Source organism: Macaca fascicularis, chromosome 1 (assembly GCF_037993035.2).
Source record: "Macaca fascicularis isolate 582-1 chromosome 1, T2T-MFA8v1.1".
In the NCBI taxonomy this organism is placed as follows: domain Eukaryota; kingdom Metazoa; phylum Chordata; class Mammalia; order Primates; family Cercopithecidae; genus Macaca; species Macaca fascicularis.
The window spans coordinates 59,338,466-59,364,821 of record NC_088375.1 but is presented as its reverse complement, the minus strand read 5'-3'; the positions used below and the strand labels follow the sequence as shown (position 1 = coordinate 59,364,821).

Here is a 26,356-nt window from a genome sequence, read left to right as displayed (position 1 = left end):
TGCAAATTGTAATTCGCCCCCTTCCCTCCCTGCCTGCTCCCCAGCTCACCTGTACTGGAAGGGAGCCACCGTGGCTGTGACTGGCTGACTCTGTTGATGGACCGAGGAGAAGCTAATGGCCCCTGGAGAGGGAGAGGGGCGCTTGCCCTGCGCTGGACTGCAGACTGGCGAGGAAGCCCATGAAGCTGCCCGCTCATCAGGCTCCAAAGACCTGGGGGTCCCAGAACTTTTGTAGTTTATATCTCTTTGGTCTTTTCCTGGGCCGCTGGGAGGCTTCCGAACTTCCGGTATTTGAGTTTCTCCGTGAAAGCTCGTCCGAGAAGGGCTTCTGCCCCGGGTCTGGCAGACTGGAGTCCCTTCCTGGGCTTTCTTCTTCTTTCTCTGGGTGCTTTGTCTCTCCCCAATTCTTCCGGATCCAGCCCGGCTGGAGAGGACTGCTTTCGGGGTTGTCCTGGGACTATTCCATGGGGAGCTGGAGGAGCCTTCCCCATCCTCGGCTGACTCCCTCACAGATCCAGCAAACTTGGGAGAGCCTCTCCCCCGGGAGGCCCTAGGAGAGGAGTTTCTAGAAGGACCTGCAGCCTTTCCCAGTCTGGGGGAGGCCGCTCTCTGTGGGCTCAGGGCCAGGCCGGTCTGGCGCGGCCGCAGCTGGGGAGAAGCACCCGGTGTAGGAATCCTGGTCTGGGAAGAGGCACGAGGCACCGGGATGGAGGAGGCGTAGTGAGGGCGGCTGGCGGGATTCACATTGGCCATCCCATTCATGGTCTGCAAGGCTGGAAGGGTGGGCTACTGTCCTGCAGGGAGGGAGGGCAAAAAAAGACCGTCAGGCACATCTCCCGAGCTTCCATCCCTGAGTGTAGAAAGAGGATGTTGGGGTCTGTGGGGAGGCTCGAGCACGCAGACTGGGCACTGGCACTCCTGGTTCGCATTGTGACTGGGTCACTGGCTACCTGCTGGACTCTGGGCAAATCCCTTTTCCTCTCTGCTCTGAAAAGCTGTTATGAGGCTCATCTGCAAGCAATATGGGAAAGTGCTTTGTGAATTGCAATGTGCTGTACAAATGGACTTCATTTAACTTTCTTTGACTCTGTTCCTATTCACTGATCGGGGACAGACTCTCCTCATAGCTCCTCCCCCTCAGGCCTTTCCTAGTACCCCAAGTCTAGAATGTCCTCCACACTAAACAAATTTCCTCACGCTCTCAGCCTCTGCCTGCATGTTCCTTCCACTCATCACTGCAGCTGACCCCTGGCTCTCCTCCTAGGACACTCTCCAGTGCAGTGCAACCTTCTTCCACATGCTGTTAGGGCCCAAGGGTGGGAGGGCCAATCACAAACCCCCAAGATGGTAAACTTGTAAACTGGCAAATGCTGCCCCTTGAGGCTCCTGCCATTCCCTGGACCCTCCCTACTGTCCCCACCCCCATAGTCACTGGGCATTTGGCACTTGGCTCACAGTCTTCCTCTCTAGCCCATTCCCTACTCACCTCCCTCCCTGGCAAAACTGACCTCTGCACCTCCTGCCACCCTCCTCTGAAAGAAACTGAGTGTCCCACGTTTGGTTCAAGGCAGTTCCTTGTGCAGGCCCTGTCAACAGCACTTGATCTCCTCTCTTCCAGACCTTGACTCACTAATTATCCCCTTCTGCCTTCACCTGCTTCCCCTCCTAGCCATGTTAATTAATGAATTAATCACTTCCATTTCAAAGGGAATTTAAAGCAGTTTATAAAGATACATACAATCAATTCCAGATAGATTAAAGAGTTAAAGGTTAAAAAATGAAGCCATAAAAAAATTTTTAGAACACATGCATGAATGTTTCCATAATTTTGTTGTGGGAGAGGCCTTTCAAAGTACCACATCAAAGGAAGAAATCATAAAGTAAAACACTGATAGATGTGAGTGCATAAAAATTAAAATCTCTATATGGGCAAAAAACCTTTTCAAAAGGTTCAAGACATCAATAAACTATAAAAATACTTGCAACAGGCCAGGCGGGGTGACTTACGCCTGTAATCGCTGCACTTTGGGAGGCCAAGCGGGTGGATAACCTGAAGTCAGGAGTTCGAGACCAGCCTGGCCAACATGATGAAACCCCGTCTCTACTAAAAATACAAAAATTAGCCAGGCATGGTGGTGTGCATCTGTAATCCCAGCTACTTGGGAGGTTGAAGCAGGAGATTCGCTTGAACCCGTGAGGTGGAGGTTGCAGTGAGCTGAGATTGCACCACTGCACTCCAGCCTGGGCAACAAGAGCAAAACTCTGTCTCAAAAGAAAAAAAAATACTTGCAACTAGTATGAAAAACAAGGAATTAATACCTTTACATATACGGAGCTCTACCAAATCAATATTTAAAAGGAAACACCCCGTAGAATAAAGGGCAGGCGGGACACAGTGGCTAACACCAGTAATCCTAGCACTTTGGGAGGCCAAGGCGGGAGGATCCCTTGAGTCCAGGAGTTTGACACCAGCCTGGGCAACATGGTGAAACCTTATCTCCACAAAAAATAAAAAACAAAAAAATCAAAATTAGCTGGGTGTGGTCATGTGTGCCTGTAGTCCCACTACTTGGGAGGCTGAAGGAGGAAGATCACTTGAGCCTGGGAGGTGGATGTTGCAGTGAGCTGAGATCATGCCACTGCACTCCAGCCTAGGTGACAGAGTGAGACCCTGTGAACAAGAAAACTGCAAAAGATAAATACAACTGGCCAAAACAAAACAAAAACCAAAGACTTTATTAGAAATTGAAGAGATGCAAATTAAATAAGTTATCATTTGTTGCTATCAAATGTACTATATCATAGAAAATTAAAATATCCAGTGTTGGTAAGAGTATATGCTATGAGGCTGGGTGCGGTGGCTCACACCTGTAATCCCAGCAGGCTGAGGCGGGCGGATCAACTGAGGTCAGGAGTTTGAGACCAGCCTGACCAACATGGCAAAACCTCATCTCTACTAAAAATACACACACACACACACACTAAATAACTGGGCGTGGTGGCACATGCCTGTAGTCCCAGCTACTCAAAAAACTGAGGCAGGAGAATTGCTTGAACCTGGGAGGCAGAGGTTGCAGTGCACCGAGATTGCACCACTGCGCTCCAGCCTGAACGAGAGAGCGAAACCGTCTCAAAAAAAAAAAAAAAAAAAAAAGTATATGGCCCCCATACACTGCTGTGGGAACAATGCCAAATCTAAAAATGTATGCTAGGAAAATGATTACAGATGGGAGCAATCATTGTACATATTTTCATTGTGTACAATGAAAATACTCAGTTTGATTCTCAAAGGGTGAATTGGCATTGGATGAAGACGAAGACAAAAGACATTCTGGACAGAAGAGACCACCAAAGCATGGCCGATTTCCTTGAGATCCCTGAGATTCCCCCTTTCATATTGTGGAGAAAGCTGTAAGCAACCACACAGAATTTTTTATGGCTGTTGCTGACCTTTCCCTGACCTTTGACTCTGTGGTCTGGGACCAGTTACAGACTAAGCTATAAGAAGTCAGTGTAGACCCTTAAGCACTGATGGATTTCTAAAACTCCAGTTTGAAGTGACCATGACAGCCAGGGCTTATTGGATTGCTCTGCAATAAATGAAATAATTTCCACAAGAAATTATTCTACAAGGGAAGTGCTATGACCCCCTCATCCTTTTCTCTAATTTGCACTTTAACGATTTGATACCGTTATTTGGTGAGCTAAAGCAACCTCATCCTACCCAGCAGAAGAAGGGCGGCAAAGCCATGTGTGCCCAGGGAATTACCACCAGCTCGCCTCTGCTTCTCCAGTGGCTGCCCATGGCCTAGGCCTGGAGGGCCACACCCAGGGCCTGCCTGCCTCCTGCCTCTTCCTCATCTAGCTCATGCCATTCCCTGCCCACCCACCAGGACACAGACTGGGAGACCCTGTGAGTCACCCTCTACTTGGCCACAGTCTCCCATGAAGGGCAGTCGCCCTATCCAGCCCCCAGCCCCAGCATGCCAAGCACAACCCCACAGAAGAGACAGAAACGGACTTTCATAAAGGAAACTTAGAGAGTGAAAGCAGGTACTACTACTGCAGCCGTGAGAATCTGGGTAAATTATTCAACCTCTCCATGTCCAGTCTGCAAAATGAGGACAGGACAAAATCTAGGAACTGCAGTTAGATGGAGAAGCAAGTACTCTTTAAGACCAGAAGAGAGCACCATGCTTAATCCTGGCTTCAGGCCAGTAGTCAGAATTCTTTCCCAGTAGAGATGAGAGTGGATTGACTTTGTTACCCTCCTTCTATCTAGCCACCCCTCTACTGGTCAGTCATGTGCATCTGTGACAATGCCAAGCAGGACCGGAGGTAAAGTGTGGACCTGCTCAGAGACTCATGTGGGCCCCAAGCTGCTGACCTTGGCCTGTAACACCGAGATAGGCTGTACACTGACTGTATAGCTAACCAGCTTGCTACCCATGAGAAGGGCCTTAGACCACTGACCCATTGCAGCCACACCCTTGAGATTTCAGCATTCCCAGGTTCAATTCCCTGCACTGACAATGTGCCACATGGCCCTTGTGCTTCTGCCCTCTGCTACAATCCCCACCAAATCCCAGTGTGGGGACCAAAGCCAATTATACACCCTAGACTGTCCCTTCTGGTAGCTACATTGGTGAGAGAATCCAGAACTAAATCTCAACTCTACCTTCATCTCTCCTGGGAGTCCCTCCCCAACTCAGGTTGTGTTGTCCAATAACCACCCCCCACCAAGAGCCCAACTCACCTACATTGTCCTCCATGCATCTCTGGGCTCCCAGCCCCTTAGCTCAGACTTCCCCCAGGCCCTATGGCTAGGGCTGGCTGGATTTCCAGCTAAGAGAGCCCTAAGGCTGAGGAGGCTGCGTCTCCCTCACTTGCTAATGGAGCAGACGCAGTTGCTGCTTTTCCTGGATCATCATTTTTTCAAAAGCTCGATGGGAGGAGGATTTAAAACATTCCCATGGTAGGTCACAAGGGCCCTACCCCTCCCTCTCCACTGCAATTGGGGCCCTGCTCTCTCCTCCTTCTGCAACTTGATAGCCCTCACCTAGACTGGGAGGAGGATGCACATGGGATGTGACAACCATTGCCCCAGATGGGAGCCTGGGACGATCAGACCATCTTTGGGGTGGTGGAGGAGGGCTCCCCAAACTGAGTTATTTTAGCCTGGGTGGGCAAGGGGTCATGAAGGAGCTTTCCTGGTTTGCCTTCGGGGTGAGAACCCACAGGTACTCAGCATCTTTAAGGACACCTGGCAGATGCTTCTGCCCTAGACAGAGTAACAGTCCCCTGTATTGAGACATCATTTCTAGTTCTTAGTAACAACCTTACAAAGTAAGCTTTAGTACCCCTTTCACAGGTAAAGAAAATGAGGTGGAGAAGGTTAAGTGAGCTGCCCAAGGACACACACAGCTAAAAAGTGGCAGAGTGGTGTGACTCAAATGCAGATGGACAGGACTCTGAGGCTCAAGGGTGGATCCCCTTGGCCACACCCGCTGAGAGCATATCCACGCTCTGCCTACACGCCCCCAACCTCCATGATCAACTCTGACTGGAGTTGCTCTGATTGGAGCTTGGGGCCTTCCAGAGATAGAGTTGGGGGTGGGCAGGGGGGATCCAATTTACAGGGTGGAAACCAGAAGAGAAGAAAATCAGTCATAGGCAGCTCTGGGGGAGGCCTCTCTTCCCTCTCTTACTCTCCCAACATGCTGGAGATCTAGCTAGCTTTTCCCAGCCACTTTATATGCTGTTTGCCTTTGGTGGTACTGGGGGTCAGTGTGGTACAGGGGCATTGCCCATATGACACTGTAGGCAACACGCATGGCAAGGGGAGAAGATAGGCCTCATCCAGCCCAGCTGCAGGTTTAACATCCCTAGTTAGTGGCAAGTGGCACGCCTGGGTTGGGGTGGGGATTGAGGAGGAAGACCGGAATTTCAGGTCTCTGGCAGCAGGGGTGGGGTGGCTGGGGAGGGAAGGGGAGAGAATACACTTGGGGAGTGGGATTTGAGCTGAGGCCCGTGAACGAGGATGCCTCCAAAGCTGAAAGGTGAGGCCTCTGAACAGGTCATCTCTCCTAGGGCCTAGACATGCCTGCTGGCTACAGCACCCAGTTTACATTCTTAATGGACCAAATGATTTGGGAGACATCATGCTTGCTCTGAAGCTCTGTTTCCCTTCCTCTGAAATGAGGGCAACTTTTTCTGCCCTATCTCACTCTCTACTGCCTCATATTCTGTCTGAGCAGACTGAATAAAATAATGTTGGGAAAATGTTTGGTCTCTTGAGATGCATAAGGTTAGCTAAAAGGGCCCTCATCTCCTGGATCTCAGTGTTAGACAAAAATGTGTCTGAGAAGCAGGACAATCTACGTCTCTTTCATTTTATTTGTTCTTGAGACAGGGTCCAGGCTGGAGAGCAGTGGTGCAATAATAGCTCACTGCAGTCTCAATCTCCTGGGCTTAAGTGATCCTCCCACCTCAGCCTCTTGAGTAGCTGAAACTATAAGGACGCACACCACCACACTGGGCTAGTTTTTATTTCATTTTTATTTTTAGTAGAGATGAGGTCTTGCTATGTTTCCCTGGCTGGTCTCAAACTCCTGAGCTCAAGTGATCCTCCTGCCTCCTTGGCCTGCTGGGATTACAGGCATGAGCTCCCGTGCCCAGCTTATGTCTCTTAAACAAGGGTCTGTTCAAGCCGAAGAGCTTGGCTATCAGTATCAGTCATCCTTTGTGATAACTTTGCAATGTGTCTGGGGAGTCTCAAGGGCAGAAGTTTGCGGGTAGAGCTGGAGGTACAAGCAAGGAGAGAGTTTCTTTCTTATGGGAGAGTGTGTGTGTGTGTGTGTGTGTGTGTGTGTGTGTGTGTGTGAGAGAGAGAGAGAGAGAGAGAGATTGGGGTATCTTATCAGATCCTCCACCTCCAAACATGCTCTCTGTGTTCTTTCTCCTTCTAAGTGCCCTGATCTGAAATTTCACTTAACCTCAGTGAACAAGAGGAGGGCCTCAGTGCTCTTTAGTTCCCTCATCCTGGGGATCCCAGTCCTCAATAAATTACACTAGGGAGTTAGTACTCCCTGTTACAAAAGAACATTGCACTTACAAAGGGATTCATAGCAGGATCCCTTTGTTCAACAACCACACACCTTGGCTGGGCAGCTTCCATGTACCAGGTGCTATGGCAATTGCGGTGGCTGAGACCCAGGTTCTGCTCTCTAGGAGCTAGCAGTCTGGTGGGGAAGAAACACATGCACACTCGTGACAAGTAACATGTGCAGGGTGTGCGTCAAGAGAGACAAAACAGGCCGGGCATGGTGGCTCATGCCTGTAATTCCAGCACTTTGGGAAGCCGAGGCGGGTGGATCATCTGAGGTTGGGAGTTTGAGACCAGCCTGACCAACATGGAGAACCCCTGTCTCGACTAACAATACAAAATTAGCCGGCTGTGGTGGCACATGCCTATAATCCCAGCTACTCAGGAGGCTGAGGCAGGAGAATTACTTGAACCTGGGAGGCAGAGTTTGCAGTGAGCCGAGATCACGCCATTGCACTCCAGCCTGGGCAACAACAGTGAAACTTCATCTCAAGAAAAAAAAAAAAAAAGAGAGAGAGAGACAGAGACAAAACAGAGTACCATGGAGATTTAGTTGTTATGGTCTGTCAGTGAGGCAGGATCTGGGGAGGCTTTTAGGAAGAGGAGTCATGTTGGTAGTTGGTGGATTGAGGTCTGGGAAGTAGTGGATTTGATGGTAGAACTCCTCATGCCCCTAGGTCTATTCATCAGTGCCCCAATTCAGACTCCTGCTCTTTAAAGAGACTCTGTGGTACCGTGGTGAAAGAATAAACTCTGGAGCCAGAATGACTGGGTCCAAAGCTTGGCTCTGTCATTTGCTGGTGGTGTGACCTAAGGCAAATCGCAAAACCTCTGAGTTCCCTCCTCTGTAACATGAGATCGAGACAGGATCTACTCATAGGGTTGCTGTGAAGAGTAAGTTAGTTAATGAACAGAAAGTGCTTAGAACAGTGTCTGGCACATAATAAGGACTCAACAAATATTTCTGTTATTATGATCACGGGGGAAAAAAAAAACACCTTATTTTTCAAGTGTCCCTCCATCCCACGTACCTAGGGATAGAGGCTGAGCTGCCTTATTCTCCTGAGCTTCCAGAAGAGCAGAAGAGGATAAGAACACCTGCCAGGTCTGGATCAGAAACCTGGAGCATCAACAGGAACAACGTTGTCCATGCTTCATACGATAACACCCAAGTGCCCACAGTGGAAAGGGTAGGAAACTAGACAGCTCGAAAAATGTATCATGGAAAGAGTAAAGGCTTTTGAATCTGGAAGATCTGGGTTCAAATCCCAGCTCTGCTACTTCCTGCTATGTAGCTTTAGATAAGTTTTCTGAGCCTAGAGTCCTCATCTGCAATAAGTAGTCATGGGTTTTATAAAGATGCAATGAGAGAGTAAAGATAAGTCACCTAGCATGGTGACTGGCACATAGGAAGTGCTCAAGAAATGGCGGAAATTGGCCAAGAATGGTGGCTCATGCCTGTAATCCCAGAGCTCTGGGAGGCCAAGGCGGGTGGATCACAAGGTCAGGAGTTCAAGATCAGCCTAACCAAGATGGTGAAACCCCGTCTCTACTAAAACTACAAAAATTAGCCAGGCACGGTGGCAGGTGTCTGTAATCTTAGCTACTCGGGAGGCTGAAGCAGGAGAATCGCCTGAACCTGGGTAGCAGAGTTTGCAGTGAGCCAAGATCACGCTACTGCACTCCAGCCTGGGTGTCAGAGTGAGACTCCATCTCAAAAAAAAAGAAAGAAAGAAAGAGAGAGAGAGAGACAGAAAGAAAGAAAGAAAGAAAGAAAGAAAGAAAGAAAGAAAGAAAGAAAGAAAGAAAGAAAGAAAGAAAGAAAGAAAGAAAGAAAAGAAAAGAAAAGAAAAGAAAAGGAAAGAAAAGAAAAGAAAAGAAAAGAAAAGAAAAGAAAAGAGAAAAGAAAAGAAAAGAAAAGAAAGAAAGGACAGAAATTATGTTAAGGAGAATAACCGCCCCTCCTCCCAAAGGGAAGTTGCCAAATTCAGACACAGAATGGGACAGTCTGGCGGATGACAGGTGAGTTGAGAGGCTGGTGGCTTCCCAGGCAAAGTGGGATAGTCCCTGCCCCTGAACATGATGTATCAGCCACACCCAACACACTTTTCTCTCTCCTCGCTTTCCAGTCTACGTCCCAGCTGTCTGCTATCTAAGTCTCACCCTGGTCCTTTATTTGTAAATCAAACTCTTTTTAGGTGCATTTGCTGACTGCCTGTCAGACACTGTTCTAAGTGCTTTGCCTATATTAACTTGTAATTGTTCTATAAGTTGGTGCTATTATTATCATTCCCACTTCAGAGGCAAGGACAGTGAAGCACAGAGAGGCTAAGGAATTTTCTCACGATCACACAGCTAGTAAATGGCAGAGTCAAGATTAGATCCAAACAGTCTAGCTCCAGAGATTGTGCATCTCACCCTACAGCCTAAATTGAGGCCTCAGCCCTGACTCCTTTCCACCCCAATCTTCCAGCCTTTCAGCCTCATTCCAGCGCCAGGCCCCGCCCCAGTAGGACAAATGGAGGCTACCTGGCCATTAAAGCTCTGCAAACCCCAGAGCAAGGAAGTGTTTTGGGCCTATAAATGTTTCACTCTGACTCAGAGGGCGGTGAGAGCCTAAGCACCAGCTCCCTCTGATCTCCCAGGGGCGGGGCGAGGGGAAAGGAGGGCGAGCACCAGTATTCGGCGGCGGTCCCTCCCTCTCGGGTCTGGAGAACTAGCCAGTCTCAAGTTCCTGGCCCCGCTCTCCACCGCCCTTTTTGCCCTTGAGGCGCCCGCAGCTGCTGCCGGGGTTGGGGGTGCGCGGGGCGGCGGCCGTGGTGCTGATAGGACAGCTCCTCCTGCAGTGGCCCTGTTAAAGGGGCCGCGATTGCGTTTGGGAATGCACTGAATATACCCATTTCGAAAAGGTCAGAACATTTTAACCAGAGCATCTAGGGGTTGGATATGCCAAAAAAAGAACGAAAGAGGATGAGGAAAATATTCATAGTAAAGAACTGGAGTATCTCTGAACTCAAGCACTGAGGTACGGACACTGCACAACACAGAGTGTTGGCTAAAAAAAGAGGTCCTGGAGCCGGAACCATCCCCTCTCCCCACTCGTCCTCAGCCCCATCTTCCCACCCCCAACCAGTCCCCTCAGCCCCCTGTACAAATCTGGGTACTGCTGCCTCCTGCTTTGTGGTCCTGACGAAATTACTTAACCTCCTTGGCCTGTTTCCTCATCTTTGAAATGGGGATGATAACAATATCTACCTTAAAGTGTTGCTATAAAGACTAAGTAAATTATTTATTATTATTATTATTATTATTATTATTATTGAGTTTTGCTCTGTCGCCAAGGCTGGAGTGCAGTGGCGTGATCTCGGCTCACTGCAACCTCTGCCTCCCAGGTTCAAGCGATTCTCCTGCCTCAGCCTCCTGTGTAGCCGGGATTACAGGCATGTGCCACCATGCCCAGCTAATTTTGTATTTTTAGTACAGATGGGGTTTCTCTATGTTGGTCAGGTTAGTCTCGAACTCCCGACCTCAGGTAATCCGCCTGCCTCAGCCTCCCAAAGTGCTGGGATTACCGGCATGAGCCACCACGCCTAGCCAAGACTAAGTGAATTATGACAGGAAGATCATGGAAGACAGTTCCTGGGCCATAATAAACACTGAATACTAGCTAGTTATTATTAAGTCAAGTCATTAGCATGGCTTGTATCTCCCTTCTCTGTTCTGCCCCAAATTTCCCATTAGTACCTTTTGTCAGCCATTTCAGTCAGAATAGCACAAACATTGTCACCAGAATGGTTCACCTTTAACCTAAATTTCTGTTTTCTTATTTGAGTACAAATAGGACAGTCAACTTATATGGGGTTGGTGGCGGAGGCAGGTGGGGAGAGGGTAACCAAATTACACAGCAGGCCAAGTTTCCAAAATAAATACATTTAAGACCGTGGCACAGGTTAGTAAGAAAGATGGGGAGATCTCTTTTCATGGAGGTCCTTCTGAAGTTGAGGCACTCCTGACTATATGAAGATGACTTAGGTGCAACCTATTCAGAGACAGGAAGTGGACAGAATGACCTGCATGAGTCCAGAGGCCACAGACAGAATCCCTGGACCCCACACAGGCCTCTTTCCAAGCTTTCTTACAACATCTGACACCTACCCTCCCTCTGCCCTGGAAATCCTGCTTAGTTTCTCCAGGGCCAAATCTCAACTTGGGCTTCACCTCAGGCAAGAGAGAAGTGTGTCCTTTGGTGCCACTCTGAAGATATGACTCATACTGCTGCACCCCTCAGACCAACACCATACACACATAGTGACACACACACAGACATACACACACTCACTCACACCCTCCCACACAAGCACACTCACACATCGAGACACAAGATACACACTGCCATGCTCCAAATGCTTGTGTCCTCTCCAAAATTCCTAGGTTGAAAACTAATCTCCAATGTAATAGTATTAAGAGGTGGGCCTTTGGGAGGAGATTAGGTCATGAGGGCTCCACCTTTGTGAATGGGTTAAGTCCCTTCATAAAAGACTTGAAGGAACCTGCTTGCCCCTTTCTTGCATCATGTGAGGACACATAGACGTCACCATCTATGGGGAACAGGCCTTCACCAGACACCAAATCTACTGGCACCTTGATCTTGGACTTCTATCCTCCAAAACTGTGAGCAATAATTTTCTGATGTTTCATTTGAATTCTTACATTTTTAGAGACAGGGTTGCAGCTCTGTCACCCAGGCTGGAGTGCAGTGGCATGATCACAGCTCACTGCATCCTCAACCTCCTGGGCTCAAGCGATCCCCCAACTTTAGCCTGCCAAGTAACTGGGACTACAGGCACATGTCACCATGCCTGATAATTTTGTTTTTTAATTTTTTGTAGAGATGAGATCTCACTATATTAACCAGGCTGGTCTCCATCTGGGCTTAAGCAATCCTCCTGTCTCAGCCTCCCAAAGTTCTGGGATTATATGCATGATCCACCATACCCGGCCTGTTGTTTATAAATTGCCCAGTCTAAAGTATTTTGTAATTGCAACCTGAATGGACTAAGACACACACACACTCACACACACACACATTCTGACACACAGAGATAGACATATGCACACACGACCTACAAATACATATACACACAGATATACACATTCACACAGAGACACACAGGCACATGCTCACACACTGACACAAACATACACACTCACTTGCACCACACACATCATACATGCAACTCACACTCACGTTTATTCTTAAACACACAAACACACACAACTCTAGCTTCCTTTCCCACCTGTCCTCCCTGTCCCTTCCCTTTGGCCCATTTCCCACCCAGCCCAGGGTGAGGAGGTGCTCTGTGTCCTCCCATCCTCGCTCACCTCAGAGGCTCCAGGCCTCCATCAGTGTGCTCACAGGCTTCCCTGGAAAAATGAGCCCCAACAGCCCCACTGTGGGCACACAACTTGCAATATTTGTGGGTTATAGACTTTGTTCAGCTCACACATCGAGCTAGGGGTGAGGGTATAAAGGCAAATCACAATATTCCTATGCTTGCAAGGAAGTAACTTGTCCCAAGTCACACCACTGAGCAACAGGAGAGCCTGGGGTGACTCCCCTACTCCAGTTCTCTTCCCCCACACCACAGGGCCTCCTCTCCGCATAACGTCCCAGTGTTTCCAGACTGGGCATTGTGAGGAGGTCCCAGGGCTGCGGAGAGGACTGCAATAATCATTTACTAAATGTTTACCCTTCTCGTCCAGGCTCTAATCTCTGCCAACCTCTCAGGACAGAGTGAAGGAAGAGTTGAGATGTGGGTGGTGGGGATACCATAGTAAAAGGATTTGAGCCCATCCTCCTTGCCCAAGCTCTTGCCTATAGACCCTGGCTTCAGGCTTCAGCAAACCAGCTGGGGGCCATTCAGCTGGGCCTGGTCCTTGGCAGAGAATGCAATCACCTCAGTCTGTGTCAGGAGAAAGACAAGGATGGGCAGCCAGTGGTGGTGTCCCATCAGAGTGGGCATGGGCAGAGTGGGCAGAGCCTTGGCAGGAAGCAGGGGAAGCTGAGGTCTACTGGCTGGGACTTGTTAGTGGAGGGGGTGGGGCTCAGTATCCCCAACGCCCGCCTGGCTGGCACCTGGCTCCTGGCTCTGAATGGGGATTAGGATTGTCCACAAGCTGTGGGACTCACCATTCCCCTCCCCATCATCACCCCCAGAGCCCAGGGCTCTGCCAGCACCTCCAGAAGTGTCCTTATCCTTAGACTGTGGCATGGTGTCCTTTCTGGCCAGATGGCAATGTGTTCTTACAGAGGAAAGATGGGGCTGGCTGTGTTACTTCAGGTAAAATCAGATTGTTTAGCTTCTGTCATTTATAGTTAAGTGATCAAGCAATAGCCAAGATCTCACCTCTTACTCCAAGCCCAGCCCAGCCATTCCCCAGGAGAGGGCTCTGCCCAGACTTGGCATTCCCAGAGCAACTTCACCACCCCAGCCTGTGTCTAGAGAAGGACAAATGCTCTTCCCTAGACAGTGCGTCCTGCACCTGAGCCTGCAGACAGAGGCAGGACATGGAGATCTCAAACATACCTCTGCCGAAGAGATGTTCACTGCATTCCTCCAACACCTCCCTCAGAATCTCTTATCCCATTGCCCTAGGCTGGAAGTTCTTCCAGGTGTCTAACCTCCATCCCTGCTGCTAAGAATCCAAGTTCACTTCCTGGTTCTAAGGGTGTGTTTCTCACAGCCTCTGACCTCTGAGAGAGAAGTGGATTTTGAGCTTCAGGGAGGGAACTCGGAGCCGTCCAACTGAAGACTTGTGCTGTTTCAGCATATTGACATCTTTCGCTGATTTGGTCCATGTGAATGGCTCCACTTTCAGTATCCCCAGTTCCTTTTCAATTAGCCAAGAGAAATGATTTAGTGCGAATGAAAATCAATGGTTTAAAACTGTCCCACAAATCACAGGGGGCTGGAGGCCTCAGTTATAAATACTTCCCAGGAAGTTGAGCTGGCATGGGAAGCAGGTGCAGCCGGCACACAGCTTCCTTCACCCTGAGTAGAGCAGAGAAGGTGCCCTCCCTTCTCTCTGCTCCTTCTTCTGTTCCAGGATACCTCCTGCTACATAGGTCCCAGCTCCAAACACCCCGACAACTGGCATGCTCCCCTGCAATGCAGATCAGAGCTTAGAGTTCTAAGCCACATGGGTTTAAGTATCTAGGTCCTTGGGGAGGTGCCCTGAAGACAGTCCCTGTTCCATCCAGATTTCCCTCTCTCCCTCCTCCCTCCGTGTATATATATATATACACTTTCCTCCAGGCCAGAGTTACTAGAAGTCTGGCTTCCCAAACAATAGCTTAGATTCCAGATGGACACTGGAGCTGCTGAATGGGGAGGAGCAGAGGTAAGCGGAGCCTTGGTGCTGGGGGAGCTCAGTGCAGACAGAGAAACTTGAGCCTATGAAGACCCCAGGCTGCTAGCCAGATGACCATGTCTCCCACCAGACCTGTCAGCTCCATCTTTCTCACACTTGCTTTATTGTTATTTTTCTCCCCCATCTTAAAACTTCCAGCATTTCTGCGTGGATGGATTTTCCAGCCAGGCAGATGGAGGTAGTATCACTCAACAAATCCCACATACTTGCAGGGCCACTGGTCTGGGGCAAGGGACGAAGGTTCCTTGGTGCTGGGGCAGGAGAGACCTTGGGGATTATGGACTGTTCCTAAAGCCCTACAGCCCAGAGGCCCAGGCCACTTTGCAGTGTGTGGGCTGGTTCCCTGCCTGGAACAGCAGAGCCTGGCATTTGGAGAGGGCTGGACCTACAGTCTAACCTGTGAGAGGGACTATGTTGTGAGATGCAGACCAGACCTCTTGCCAAGTGAAGGCAGCACCAGGCTGGCTACCCTAGCAATAAGTTCTTCCTTCTACCCAACAGCTCAGAATGTGTGAGGGGTAGGGTTGGGGAATCAGAAACTTGGGCTGGGGTCTGGCAGCAGGCCCAGCAGTCACGTGCAGTCCAGGAGTCAGAACACTGGACAGGACGCCAGCACTAAGCATCTTCCCGAGTTACTCAGTCCCTAGGCCTTAGCTTTGCCATCTGAATAGTGGGGCAAGCAATTCCAGCACTGAAGATAATCCCAGTCCCATTGCCCTCTCTCGTTCCATTGGTTGCTTATGTGTTTCTGTTTTCGAGCAAAGCTGGAAAACCCATCCTGCTGACTCCAGCAGCCTCCCTCAAAGCCAAGCTAAAACTGTGCTTGAGCCCCCATTCCCGCCAGCACAGCGCTGCCAAGCCAGGGTGACTCCCTGCTCTCAGCAGCAGCACATTCGTGTGGTAGTCACGCACAGAGGGAGAGGCCAGGCCTGGCCGCTGCCCAAGGCCCCAGCGCCAGGCTGCAGGAGAGAAACTCTCCTCCCCCAGCTGACCCCAATCTCAGAAAAAAAATCCCATGAGCTATGAGGCTCCAGGGCATAGCTGTCCAAGGCCCAGCATCCTACCAGACACCAGGAGGCTGACAGGTGAGCTTATGGGAGACTTCTATCAGCAAAGCTGGAAAAGCAACCCCTCTCCCTTGTCATGCTGGGCAGACCCAGGAGAGCAACTGCCTCCGTTCTGCCTGCACTCGGGGCCTCACTGACCTGTAAGTCCCTGCACAACATCTCTGAACTGGGTCACCTCTGCCTGGAAGGCTGATCAGGAGGTTAGACCGAGGCTGCCCCACAAGTAGAGCTACAGCGAGAGGGGCATCTGAGTGGGATCCACTGGCATTTGTAGACTTGGATCAGAAACTCGCAGGCCATGCAGATGAACACCACGTATCAGCTCTCATCCCCACACTGAAAGACAGTATTCACTTTTTATAAGTTTTGGGGGAGTTCTGTTCAGAATCCGGTTCTACTTATAAGCTGTGCAGTTTTGGGAAAGTTACTTAACCTCTCTAAACTTTGGTTGTTTCATCTGAAAAACAAGAATACTTACATCACTGAGTTGCTGTAGAGATGAAGGAAAATAATGTGTGGAAAATGTTTATCCCCGTAGCACATGGTGGCAAGTCCTTAAAAAAGGGTAGTTCTTATTACTTACAAAAATAACCTGTGCATTAGAAAACACTCGAAAAATCTCAAAACATAAAAAAGAAAATGTCTATCACCTATAAAGTTATTACCCTACTAAGTCAGCTATTACCATTTGTAGGTTTTGGGGTTCTTCCAGGGTTTTTATTGTTCATAACACACACACACACAATAAAGTTATCATTATACCATATATTTTATATCTTTTCACTATATAGTAAGCATTTTTACTTTTCATTTTAAAGTCTTCAGACCAGGTGCAGTGACTCACATCTATAATCCCAGTACTGGCCGGGCGCGGTGGCTTACACCTGTAATCCCAGCACTTTGGGAGGCCGAGGCGGGTGGATCGCGAGGTCAGGAGATCGAGACCATCCTGGCTAACACAGTGAAACCCCGTCTCTACTAAAAATACAAAAAAAAAATTAGCCGGGCGTGGTGGCGGGCACCTGTAGTCCCAGCTACTCAGGAGGCTGAGGCAGGAGAATGGCGTGAACCCGGGAGGTGGAGCTTGCAGTGAGCGGAGATCGTGCCACTGCACTCCAGCCTGGGTGACAGAGCAAGGCTCCGTCTCCAAAAAAAAAAAAAAATCCCAGTACTTTGGGAGGCCGAGGTGGGTGGATCACTTGAGGTCAGGAGTTCGAGATCAGCCTGGCCAAGGTGGTGAAACCCCGTCTCTACTAAAAAAACAAGTATTAGCTGGGCGTGGTGGTGGGCGTCTATAGTCTCAGCTGCTAGGAGGCTCAGGCAGGATAATTGCTTAAACCTGGGAGGTGAAGGTTGCAGTGAGCTGAGATCCTGCCACTGCACTCCAGCCAGGGTGACAGAGGGAGACTCCATCTCAAAAGAAGAAAAAAAATTGTTCGACCACTTTACCACCACTAGCCATTGAGATTGTTTCCAGTTTTCCACTATTATGTATAACAGTGTGACAAATATCCAAAATAGTTTTGCTTGAGACTCTGATTATTTCCTCAGGCTTAATTCTTTGAAGGAGAATTACTGGATCCAACAGAAGAATCTTATAAAGATTCTTGGTTACAAAATGCAGATTGCTTGTCAAAAAGATTAACCAAGTTGTTTGTCCTCCAATAGTATCTAAGAGTATTTGACTCATTACATCTATCTTAGCAATTAGTATCTTGCATCTAAACGGCCTGGCTCAGCAACGGGGGTGTAGCCTTTGCTGGAGGCCTTGAACAGTCAGGCCAAGTAGAGGAGCAAACTGGAGAAAATGTGTGTGGGGGCTGGCCCCATAGCCAGCAGATCTTGTTCTGTTCTTGTTCCCCAGTGAACACAGATGATAACAAATGAACTGCTCTACTTTGGGGATTTAAGTTAGCGGTTACAAAGAACTTTCTGTCCATGAAGAGCACTAAATACCAGGACTGGGGTCTTTCTAGTCCTTCTGTTCGGAGTTTGGAGGGGCAAAGATGCTCTTCTGCCTGTGAATTTCAAGGCCAGGTGCATGGACAGGATGACAAGATGACCCCGTGGCTTTAGGAGAGCCTCACAGTTCACATGGCAGTACTAGTGAGGAAGGTGCCAGCAAAATAGCATGGTTGGGTGGGTAGGTTGAGTGGCTTGGGGACAGGTCTTCCATGCACTATCTACCTTGAACAATAAAGCAATAAAGACAGACCAGGTAGCCCCCCCGTGTTTTGCCCACAGGAGAAGAGGTTTTGCAATATGCAAGTCCTTGCCTTCACAAGGGTCCTGGTGGATCCCTGGCCACATGTCCAGAAAAGTAGTGCCTAAGTGCTCTGACCTGCTTCAGCTGTCTCACCTTTCTTCTCAGTGCCTCTCCTTCCTTCCTTCCTTCCTTTCTCCCTCCCTCCCTCCCTCCCTCCCTCCCTCCCTTCCTTCCTTCCTTTCTTTCTTTTCTTTTTTTTGAGACAGAGTCTCGCTCTGTTGCCCAGGCTGGAGAGCACTGGTGCGATCTCGACTCACTGCAAGCTCCGCCACCCGGGTTCACAGGTTCACGTCATTCTCCTGTCTCGGCCTCCCGAGCAGGGACTACGCACCTGCCACCACGCCTGGCTAATTTTTTGTATATTTAGTAGAGACAGGGTTTCCCCGTGTTAGCCAGGACGGTCTCGATCTCCTAACCTTGTGATCCTCCTGCCTCGGCCTCCCAAAGGGCTGGGATTACTGGCGTGAGCCACCATGCCCGGCCGAGTGCCTCCCCTTTCTAAGACATTACCTGACTTCCCCTTTTTAGGTGGATCCCATAGCCACCTGGTGAATAAATGTCAGGCCTTCAGAGGCAGTGAACGAAACAGCCAGGGTCCCCGCTGTGAACACAAGCCCAGGCACCTGGAAATCTAACACGGTCTGGACTTCTTTCCCACTTCCTCTTTCCCTCTTTTTCCCTGCAGTCTCCCTCTCGGCAAAGCAGAAGGGATGCAGAGGCTGCTGAGGCCAACCACAGCCTGGAGTTGGACACAGCAGGGATCTCACAGGGCTCACACACCCCCACAGTGCTTGGGCAGGAGATTGTGTCGCCCCAAATCTTGTTTATGATATCTCCCATTCCCCCTCTCCTTAGCCCTCCCCTAGATGCAGCTGGCCAGGCATGGCCCAATTCAGATGCACCCACACCTATGGCTTATTAGAAAGTATTCTCCATATGGCTTATTGTACAAGTATTCTCCACTTGTACAACTATTGAAAAATCCTCCCTCATTCAGGCTGCCTTCCTGAGCTGACCCACGGTAAGGGGATCATGCGGCCCAGTCCCATATGTCTACACAAAAAAAGCCCGTGGCTCTCATTCTTGCCCCTCACATGAATGCCCCTATGCTAGAGTTTACATCCCCACACACAGACAGATTGTCAGTCTCATGACTTGTTATCTCATGAGGTCTGGGTTCAGTCCATCTGTGACACCCTCTGGGGAATCCTGAGAGTGAGCAAATTATTGCTGGCAAAACTGCACAAATGTCCTAAAATAAAGGGTCTCATCACCTCCTACTACCACCTAACTTTTTTTCTCTCTTTTGGCAATACTTGTTGTCATGGAGATTCTAACACAATGGGGCAGGTAGGAAGCCGGTTGCTAGGCAACGAGATGCTGGAGGTACAGGATTGGCTGCCAAGGTCTAAAGGAGCAGAGAGGATGGAGAGGGAAGGTGGAAAGTAGAGAAACACCCTAGGGGCAACACAAAGGCATGGGAGAGAAGCAGAAGACAGGACTGGGGGGAAGAGAAAAAAAAGAAAAACCAGAAGCCAGAAGAGAAAACAAGCAACCTCCCTGGTGCTGGGTCATCATTTGCTTATATGCTAGGATGCCCTCAGTAAAAACAACAAAGCAAAACAAATACCCACTAATATATTTTCATAGCTGTGTTTACAATTGTAGCAGGATGAATAAAGATTTAGACAAAAAGAAGTTCTTAAATATCAGGGCAGAAAAATTCTACTAGAAGATACTACATACAGTGGAAAGAGCATGGGCTTTAGTGTCAAAAACTTGGGTTTGAATCTTCACTCCATCCCTTCCTCAATGGGTGACCCAGTCAAGTGGCATAACTTCTTTGAGCTTCAGCTTGCTTTCTCTCTTTCTCTCTTTCTTTCTCTCTTTCTCTTTCTTTCTTTCTTTCTTTCTTTCTTTCTTTCTTTCTTTCTTTCTTTCTTTCTTTCTTTCTTTCTTTTCTTTCTTTCTTCCTCTCTTTCTTTCTTTCTCTCTCTCTTTCTGTCTTTCTGTCTCTCTGTCTCTCTCTGTCTCTCTCTCTCTCTCGGCAAAGTCTTGCTGTGTCACCCAGGCTGGAGTGCAGTGGCACGATCTCGGCTCACTGCAACCTCGCCTCCCAGGTTCAAGCGATTCTCCCGCCTTAGCCTCCCAAGTAGCTGGGATTATAGGTGCACACTACCACGTCTGGCTAATTTTTGTGTTTTTAGTAAAGATGGGGTTTCACCGTGTTGGCCAGGAGTTGGTCTCAAACTCCTGACCTCAAGTGATCTACTACCCACCTCAGCCTCCCAAAGTGCTAGGATTACAGGCGTGAGCTACTGTGCACCTGGCCCATGAGCTTCAGTTTTCTTATCTATAAAATGGGAATAGAAGCCAGGCATGGTGGCTCACACCTGTAATCCCAGCACTTTAGGAGGCCAATGCGGGAGGATCACTTGAGTCCAGGAATTCAAGACCAGCCTGGGCAACATAATGAGACCTCTATCTCTAAAAAAAAAAAAAAAAGCTAGGCGTGGTGGCACATGCTTGTAGTCACAGCTACTTAGGAGGCTGAGGTGAGAGGATCCTTGAGCCTGGGAAGCCAGGGCTGCAGTGAGCAGTGATCGTGCCACTGAACTCCAGCCTGGTGACAAAGCGAGACCCTATCTCAAAATAAATAAACAAAATGAGAATAGCAGTATGTATCTTACAGGGTTGTTTCAGGGAAAAATGAGATGAAGTGATGAGCTCGGGCACAGAGTGGGAGCTCAGGAAGTGCTCAATCACAAGGTTATTTTTGTTGGCCTTCTGTGACCAACCATTTGTTTTTACCTTAATCACCATTATTATGACTAGAATTGAGAGGCTGGGTGATGAAATGGAAAGAACCTTGTTCCCAATGCCCAAAGACCTGACTTCCATCCACAGTAATGCACCTACTCTCTATGAGACGTGGGCAAATGATTAACCTAAGTCTCAGTTGCTCATCTGTAAAATGGGGATAACAATCTCTCCCTCATTGACCCGGCAGATGTCCTAAATGCTGAATACTCCCATCCCAACTCCCTGCCTGGCCTACTGTGTGGAGTGGGGCTACTTTCCACCTTCTAGGAAGGGAAGGGTTCAGTGATACCTGGATGCCCTTCCAAGCACCCTACTTCTACATGACCATGTAGAAGACAGTGAAAGAGAATGCAGGCACGTGGAAGACAACGCAAAGGGACATCCTCCAGGCTAATTTTAGGCAAATTAATTTTGCCAGTCATGACTTCTGTAACCAGAAGCAAAGGGCAGTAGGGTATCCTGACCATAGTTACAGATGAAAACGTACAACAACCATTCCTGTAAATTTTACAGTGATGCAGCAGTTCCATCTTGAGACCATATGAGGTCCGTTCAGAACATAAGAGTCACCAAGTCATAGAAGAGATACTTAAGGTGGCAGGACTGACTTGAGTTACTGCAGGCAGTTGGAGCTTTGGCAAAATACTAGATGCCTCCCAGGAAACTGTAGAATCTTTTGGGACCCATGAAGTTCAGAGAATTATTTTTGATGCCTAGCCTAAACCTTTCCCGCTGTAATTTTCAGTCCAGTCCCCCTGGTTCTGTCTTTAGAGAGCAGTTTAACTCGCTGAGAAGATAACTGTCTCAGCAGCTTCCAGGTTCACGCCAGGACTGGGGCGGCAGGCAGGAGAGCAGTGACTCACGCCGACACTGTTTAATTCAGCTGTCTCACTGTCTACACTGCTTCCCGAGCTCTCGCCCCCAGTACTCTAAATCCCTCTGTGGTTTTGAAGCCGACTTTTCCAATAATACCAGCAGCTTCAGAGGAATGCTGCTACCATTTCTGCTTGGCCTGGGCCAGGCGATAAGGATGGGGAGGCTGGGTGAGGGGGCTGAGTGGGACTGGGGAAAGTCAGCAGGAGTGTGAGTAGGAGCTGGGGGGTAGCTGCTTTCCATCCCTGTCCCCCTGGAGCATCCTTCAGCCAAGAGCAACTCTCGGGGGTGCAGAAGGCCTGGCTCTGTGGCCCAGGCTGAAGAACTCTGGATGAGTTCATGGTAAAAAAATAAACCATAATAACTTAAGTCTAGGTGCGGTGGCTTACGCCTGTAATCCCAACACTTTGGGAGGCTGAGACGGGCAGATCATTTGAAGTCAGGAGTTCAAGACCAGCCTGGTCAACACGGTGAAACCCTGTCTCTACTAAAAATACAAAAAAAATTAGTCAGCCTGATGGCACACATCTGTAATCTCAGCTACACAGGAGGCTGAGGTACGAGAATCGCTTGAACTTGGGAGGCAGATGTTCCAGTGAGCCAAGACCGCGCCACTGCACTCCCACCTGGGCAACAGAGCAAGACTCCGTCTCAAAAAAGGAAAAAAAAAATACTTAGAGAAGAACCGAATTGCAACTTTAAGAACAAGGAGTTCTTTAGGTCCAGTGGGGTCTAATTCTTTTTCTCCTGCACTGGGAGGAAACATAAGGAAAAGAGCTTGAAACTGCAGCAGCAAGAAAGACTTCGGAAAGACTTTAGGGGGCAGCCTTGACAGTGACTGGGTGGAGAAAGAAGTCCTTTGATGCTGGTGGCATGTCTAATTGGATTGGTGGTTTTTTCATTTTAGACCCTTAAAAGGTGGATTTTTGCAAAACCGTTCTCTCTGGTGGGTCAGTGGAAGGCTGGGTGTGGGAAATACACCTGTGGAACCCATCCTGAGGTGCTCCAGAGAGGGGGCAGCTGGTAACCTGAGCTGGTCGGAACTCAGAGGTTTCCAAAGGGCTTGTGGAGCCCCCCCTCGACACCACCACAGAGGCTGCCATGAGGGAGTAGAAAGGGTTACTGGAGTGGGGGTCTCCCCTGCTTTAACTAGCTTCAAGTTCAACTGTTTTAAATATTGGCTCTTCTCTTAGTCTATTCTAGCTGCTGTAACAAAAATCTGCAGACTGGGTGACTTTTAACAATAGAAATATACTTTCTAACAAAGTTCCACAGGGTGGAAGCCCAAATTCAAGGTCCCGGAGACGCAGTGTCTGGTGAGCATCTGCCTTCTGGTTCATATATGGCACCTTCCTGCCCTATCCTCACATGGTGGAAGCAGTGAAGAGTCTCTCTAAGGTCTCTTTTATAAGGGCCCTAATCCCATTCACAAAGAAGCCTCTGCCCTCATGAACAAATCACCCCTAAAGGCCCCACTGTCTCATACCATCACCCTGGAGGTTAGGAGATTTTTTTAGACAAGGTCTCACTCACCTACTGAGGCTGGAGTGCAGTGGTGTGATCACAGCTCACTGCAGTCTCAACCTCCCAGGCTCAAGCGATCCTCCCACCTCAGCCTCCCAAGTAACTGGGACTACAGGTGCACGCCACCATGCCCAACTAATTTTTTTGTGTGTGGTAGAGTCAGGATCTCACTATGTTGCTCAGCCTGGTTTTGAACTCCTGGACTCAAGTGATCCTCCTGCTTCAGCCTCCCAAAGTGCTGGGATTACAGGCATGAGCCCCTGCACCCAGCCAGGATTCCAACATGTGAATGTTGAGGGGACACAAACATGCAGACAACAGCAGCTCTCCTTGTTAGAGCTGAGGTAAACTCTGTGGCCCCCAGCTGAAATAAGTCTGAAGACTCCTCCAGCTGAGTAGGTCCCTGGAGCTGGATGAGATGGGTGACTGCTATGGCTGCCATAAGTCTGTCTCTGACTAGAAGCCAGAGCAGGAGACAACCTGGAGTATCTGAGAGCTTGGGAAGAGGAAGAGAAAAGCAGGTTTACTGAACAGCTTTGGCAGAGCCCCAGGGAGGGGCAAACCTCCCCAGGAGATGGCTCCTAGAACTAAGGAAATGAACCTTCCAGAGCCAGACTTCAGGTAGGGAATCTCTCAAGTGCTAGAGGATTGTGATCTCAGGATAAACTTGATCTTGAGGGCTTTTTGGCTCAGGAGAGTCCTTTGCTCTTTTACTAGGACTGAAGGATCAGACACCTCAGTGTTGTAAGCCTCCCTAGGCTTGAAATTTCTGACTCATCTTGGTCCATTTTATTTTTTTGTCACTCCCTCACCCATTTTTTTTGAGTTTTTATTTTGAAGTAATTTTAGATTTACAGAAAAGTTGCAAAGATAGTACAGAGTTCTCGTCTACCCCTCACCCAGTTTCCCCTAATTTTAGAATTTACATAACCATGGTACATTTGCTAAAGCTAAGAAATCAACACTGGCACATTACTATTAACTAAAGTACAGACTGTATTTGGAGTCCACCAGTTCTTCCACTCATGTTCTTTTTCTGTTCCAGGATCCAATCTGGGATACTCCATGGCATATAGCTTCCCTCCACCTTTTGAAACCAAAGCTTCCTTTGGAAAACTCCAGCCTGTCTCCACCGTGCTTCAGGGGAAAAGGAGAGGTCATTCGGGTTATTGTCCACCTTTGGTTCAGAGCAGGATAGCACCGCACAGGGCATGGGGCAGGAGTAAAAGGAAGAGAAAGTCACAGAGAAAGCGAGTCAAGGGAGGAGGCTTGCTCAGCGACCTGGAGAGACCTGGAGAGTCTCTCCTCTGGGACTTTTCTCTACTCCGGCCTTGGGGACCCCTCGGGTACAGAGGTCATTCACTGTACAATGGCTTCCAGGGATGACTGGGGTCTCCGTCCCAGGAGCTGGGAGAATGAGGTATCCAGAGTCACGGATGAGCTGCTTTGCTTAAGACCCTTCTTCTCTAGGGCTGATAACTGGGCCCAAGCCGTCTCCTTGGTTCAGAGCCCAGAACTTGGCCTGTGACTTTAAAACTCAGCCCCCATTTCTGAGCACATAGCACTTCATAATAAACAGCAGAGAAAGTGAAGCTGAGACAAGACTGTATCTCAGCAGAATTGTTTCCAAATAAAGTGTTGTTCTTTCCCCCTCAAACTCTCCCTGGAGATGCCTATGGTGCTTAAAAACCACTAAATATCTCTCCTTGTTTATGACACAGACGCCATCCCTCCCTCCCCCCGTCCCTGAGCCTGGTCTTTTTTATAGCAATTGCGTGAGTGGCGCTGAAGAGAATCAGAGCAGGCGCTCGGAAGCCTGCCTGATGGTTCCCCCTCTTAGTAAGAGGGGCTCATGACAGACGCAAGATTCATGGAGAGAAGCTCCCAGGACTTGAGCATCAAAGTGGGCCATAAGTCCTGGATTTCGCTGCCTGCCTGCCACAGACTCTGAACTGCCACAGAATCTGTTTCTTCTATACCACCTGTGGGTCAGGACCTCATGAAACCCTTAACAAATTCATTTTGTGCTCTGTGCTTACGAGGGGCACAGGGAACTGGAATTGCATCCGGGAAAAAGGGAGGGAAGGGGCCATCCAAGGAGAGGTTAATGGACTAGGGTGGCTGATTCCGGAGTGAAGGTCAAAGGGAGGCTGGCTCATGGACCTTGCAGATATGCCTTTGTTCTCTGTTCCCACTGAAAGCAGGTCCTTGCAAAAGGAAGTCCTCCTCTAGCCATAAAGATTCGGATTGGATACAAGAAAATGGCATGAGGAGGAGCTGGGAACCCCTGAATCATGTAATTCAAAAAGAGTGTGACCTCATTGTCCCCGAGGGTCCTCCTTGTAGGGTTCTGCCTCCTGGGGGTCCCATCTTGGCCAGCTAAGCCCAAGTGGGGAGGCTAGCAAGGAGGGTGACTGCCAGCAGGCAGAGATCTGGCCTTATGCTTCCTCATGTGCTAAGTGGGGCCAACAAAAGTCCTGTCCCCACGAGAGGCTCCAGAAATGTGTTCTGAATGGCAGGCAGCTCCTTCCTGATCCCAGTGCCCCACCTGATAATGATCATCTGCCCAGAGGCAGGGGGAGGGATGTCGTGGCCTCTGTATAGCCTATCAAATCCAGGGTAAGCCACAGAAAACAATAACACCCCCTCCCACTTACTTCTGTCCCCAAACTGAAGACTCAGGTTCCTCATGGCCGGGACCCTACCAGACCGTAGTTTCACAGCCTTTTTAAAATGGCAACATGATGACTGCCCTCACCCACTGCTTTTACTGCATCCATCAGCTCCTTCTAGTCGGGAGAAGGTATTTGACAGATGATGAACTTGAGGTTTGGAGAGTGTGAGAGATTGATTGTCCAAGGCCACAGCTCCACCCCCTGCTCCTATTCCAGGCGAAGCATGTCCAGTTGGTCCTGTGGTCCTGCCAATTTTCTTGACCCCTGCTTTCTGGACACTTTGTTCTCCCGGCCGGCCCCACGCTGCATGGCCCACTCACACCATTTCTACCCTGAGGTGAAGGACCCGATTGAATTGTGGTTCTGATAATGACCCTCTTATGGGGTAAAATCAAGTTTCTTGGGGGTCCTCTAAGACCCTCCACCACTTGATTCCTCCCTTTTTCCCACTCATCTCTCTGCCCTCCCTGCCTCATTCTTTATCTTCAAGTTTTACTAAATAGCTTATCATGTATCCATATACCACGAGGTTTAGAGCTTATCCTTAGCTAATTTCTATTCATCCTTCAAGCTCAGCTCAGACGTCATCCCT

At 49.1% G+C, this 26,356-nt stretch overlaps 1 protein-coding gene across 8 annotated transcripts in view; it reads right to left on the bottom strand.

Moving 5' to 3' along the window:
• NAV1 (neuron navigator 1) overlaps window positions 1-26,356 on the bottom strand; it is a 280,412-nt gene that overhangs the window by 194,517 nt on the left and 59,539 nt on the right. For all 8 annotated transcript variants that reach the window (XM_015447945.4, XM_015447949.4, XM_065531951.2 and 5 more), the window contains exon 2: window positions 50-794. In XM_015447945.4, coding sequence (XP_015303431.1) covers window positions 50-762 — 713 coding nt within the window. In that variant the 5' untranslated portion in view covers window positions 763-794. The remainder of the gene's footprint in view (window positions 1-49; window positions 795-26,356) is intronic.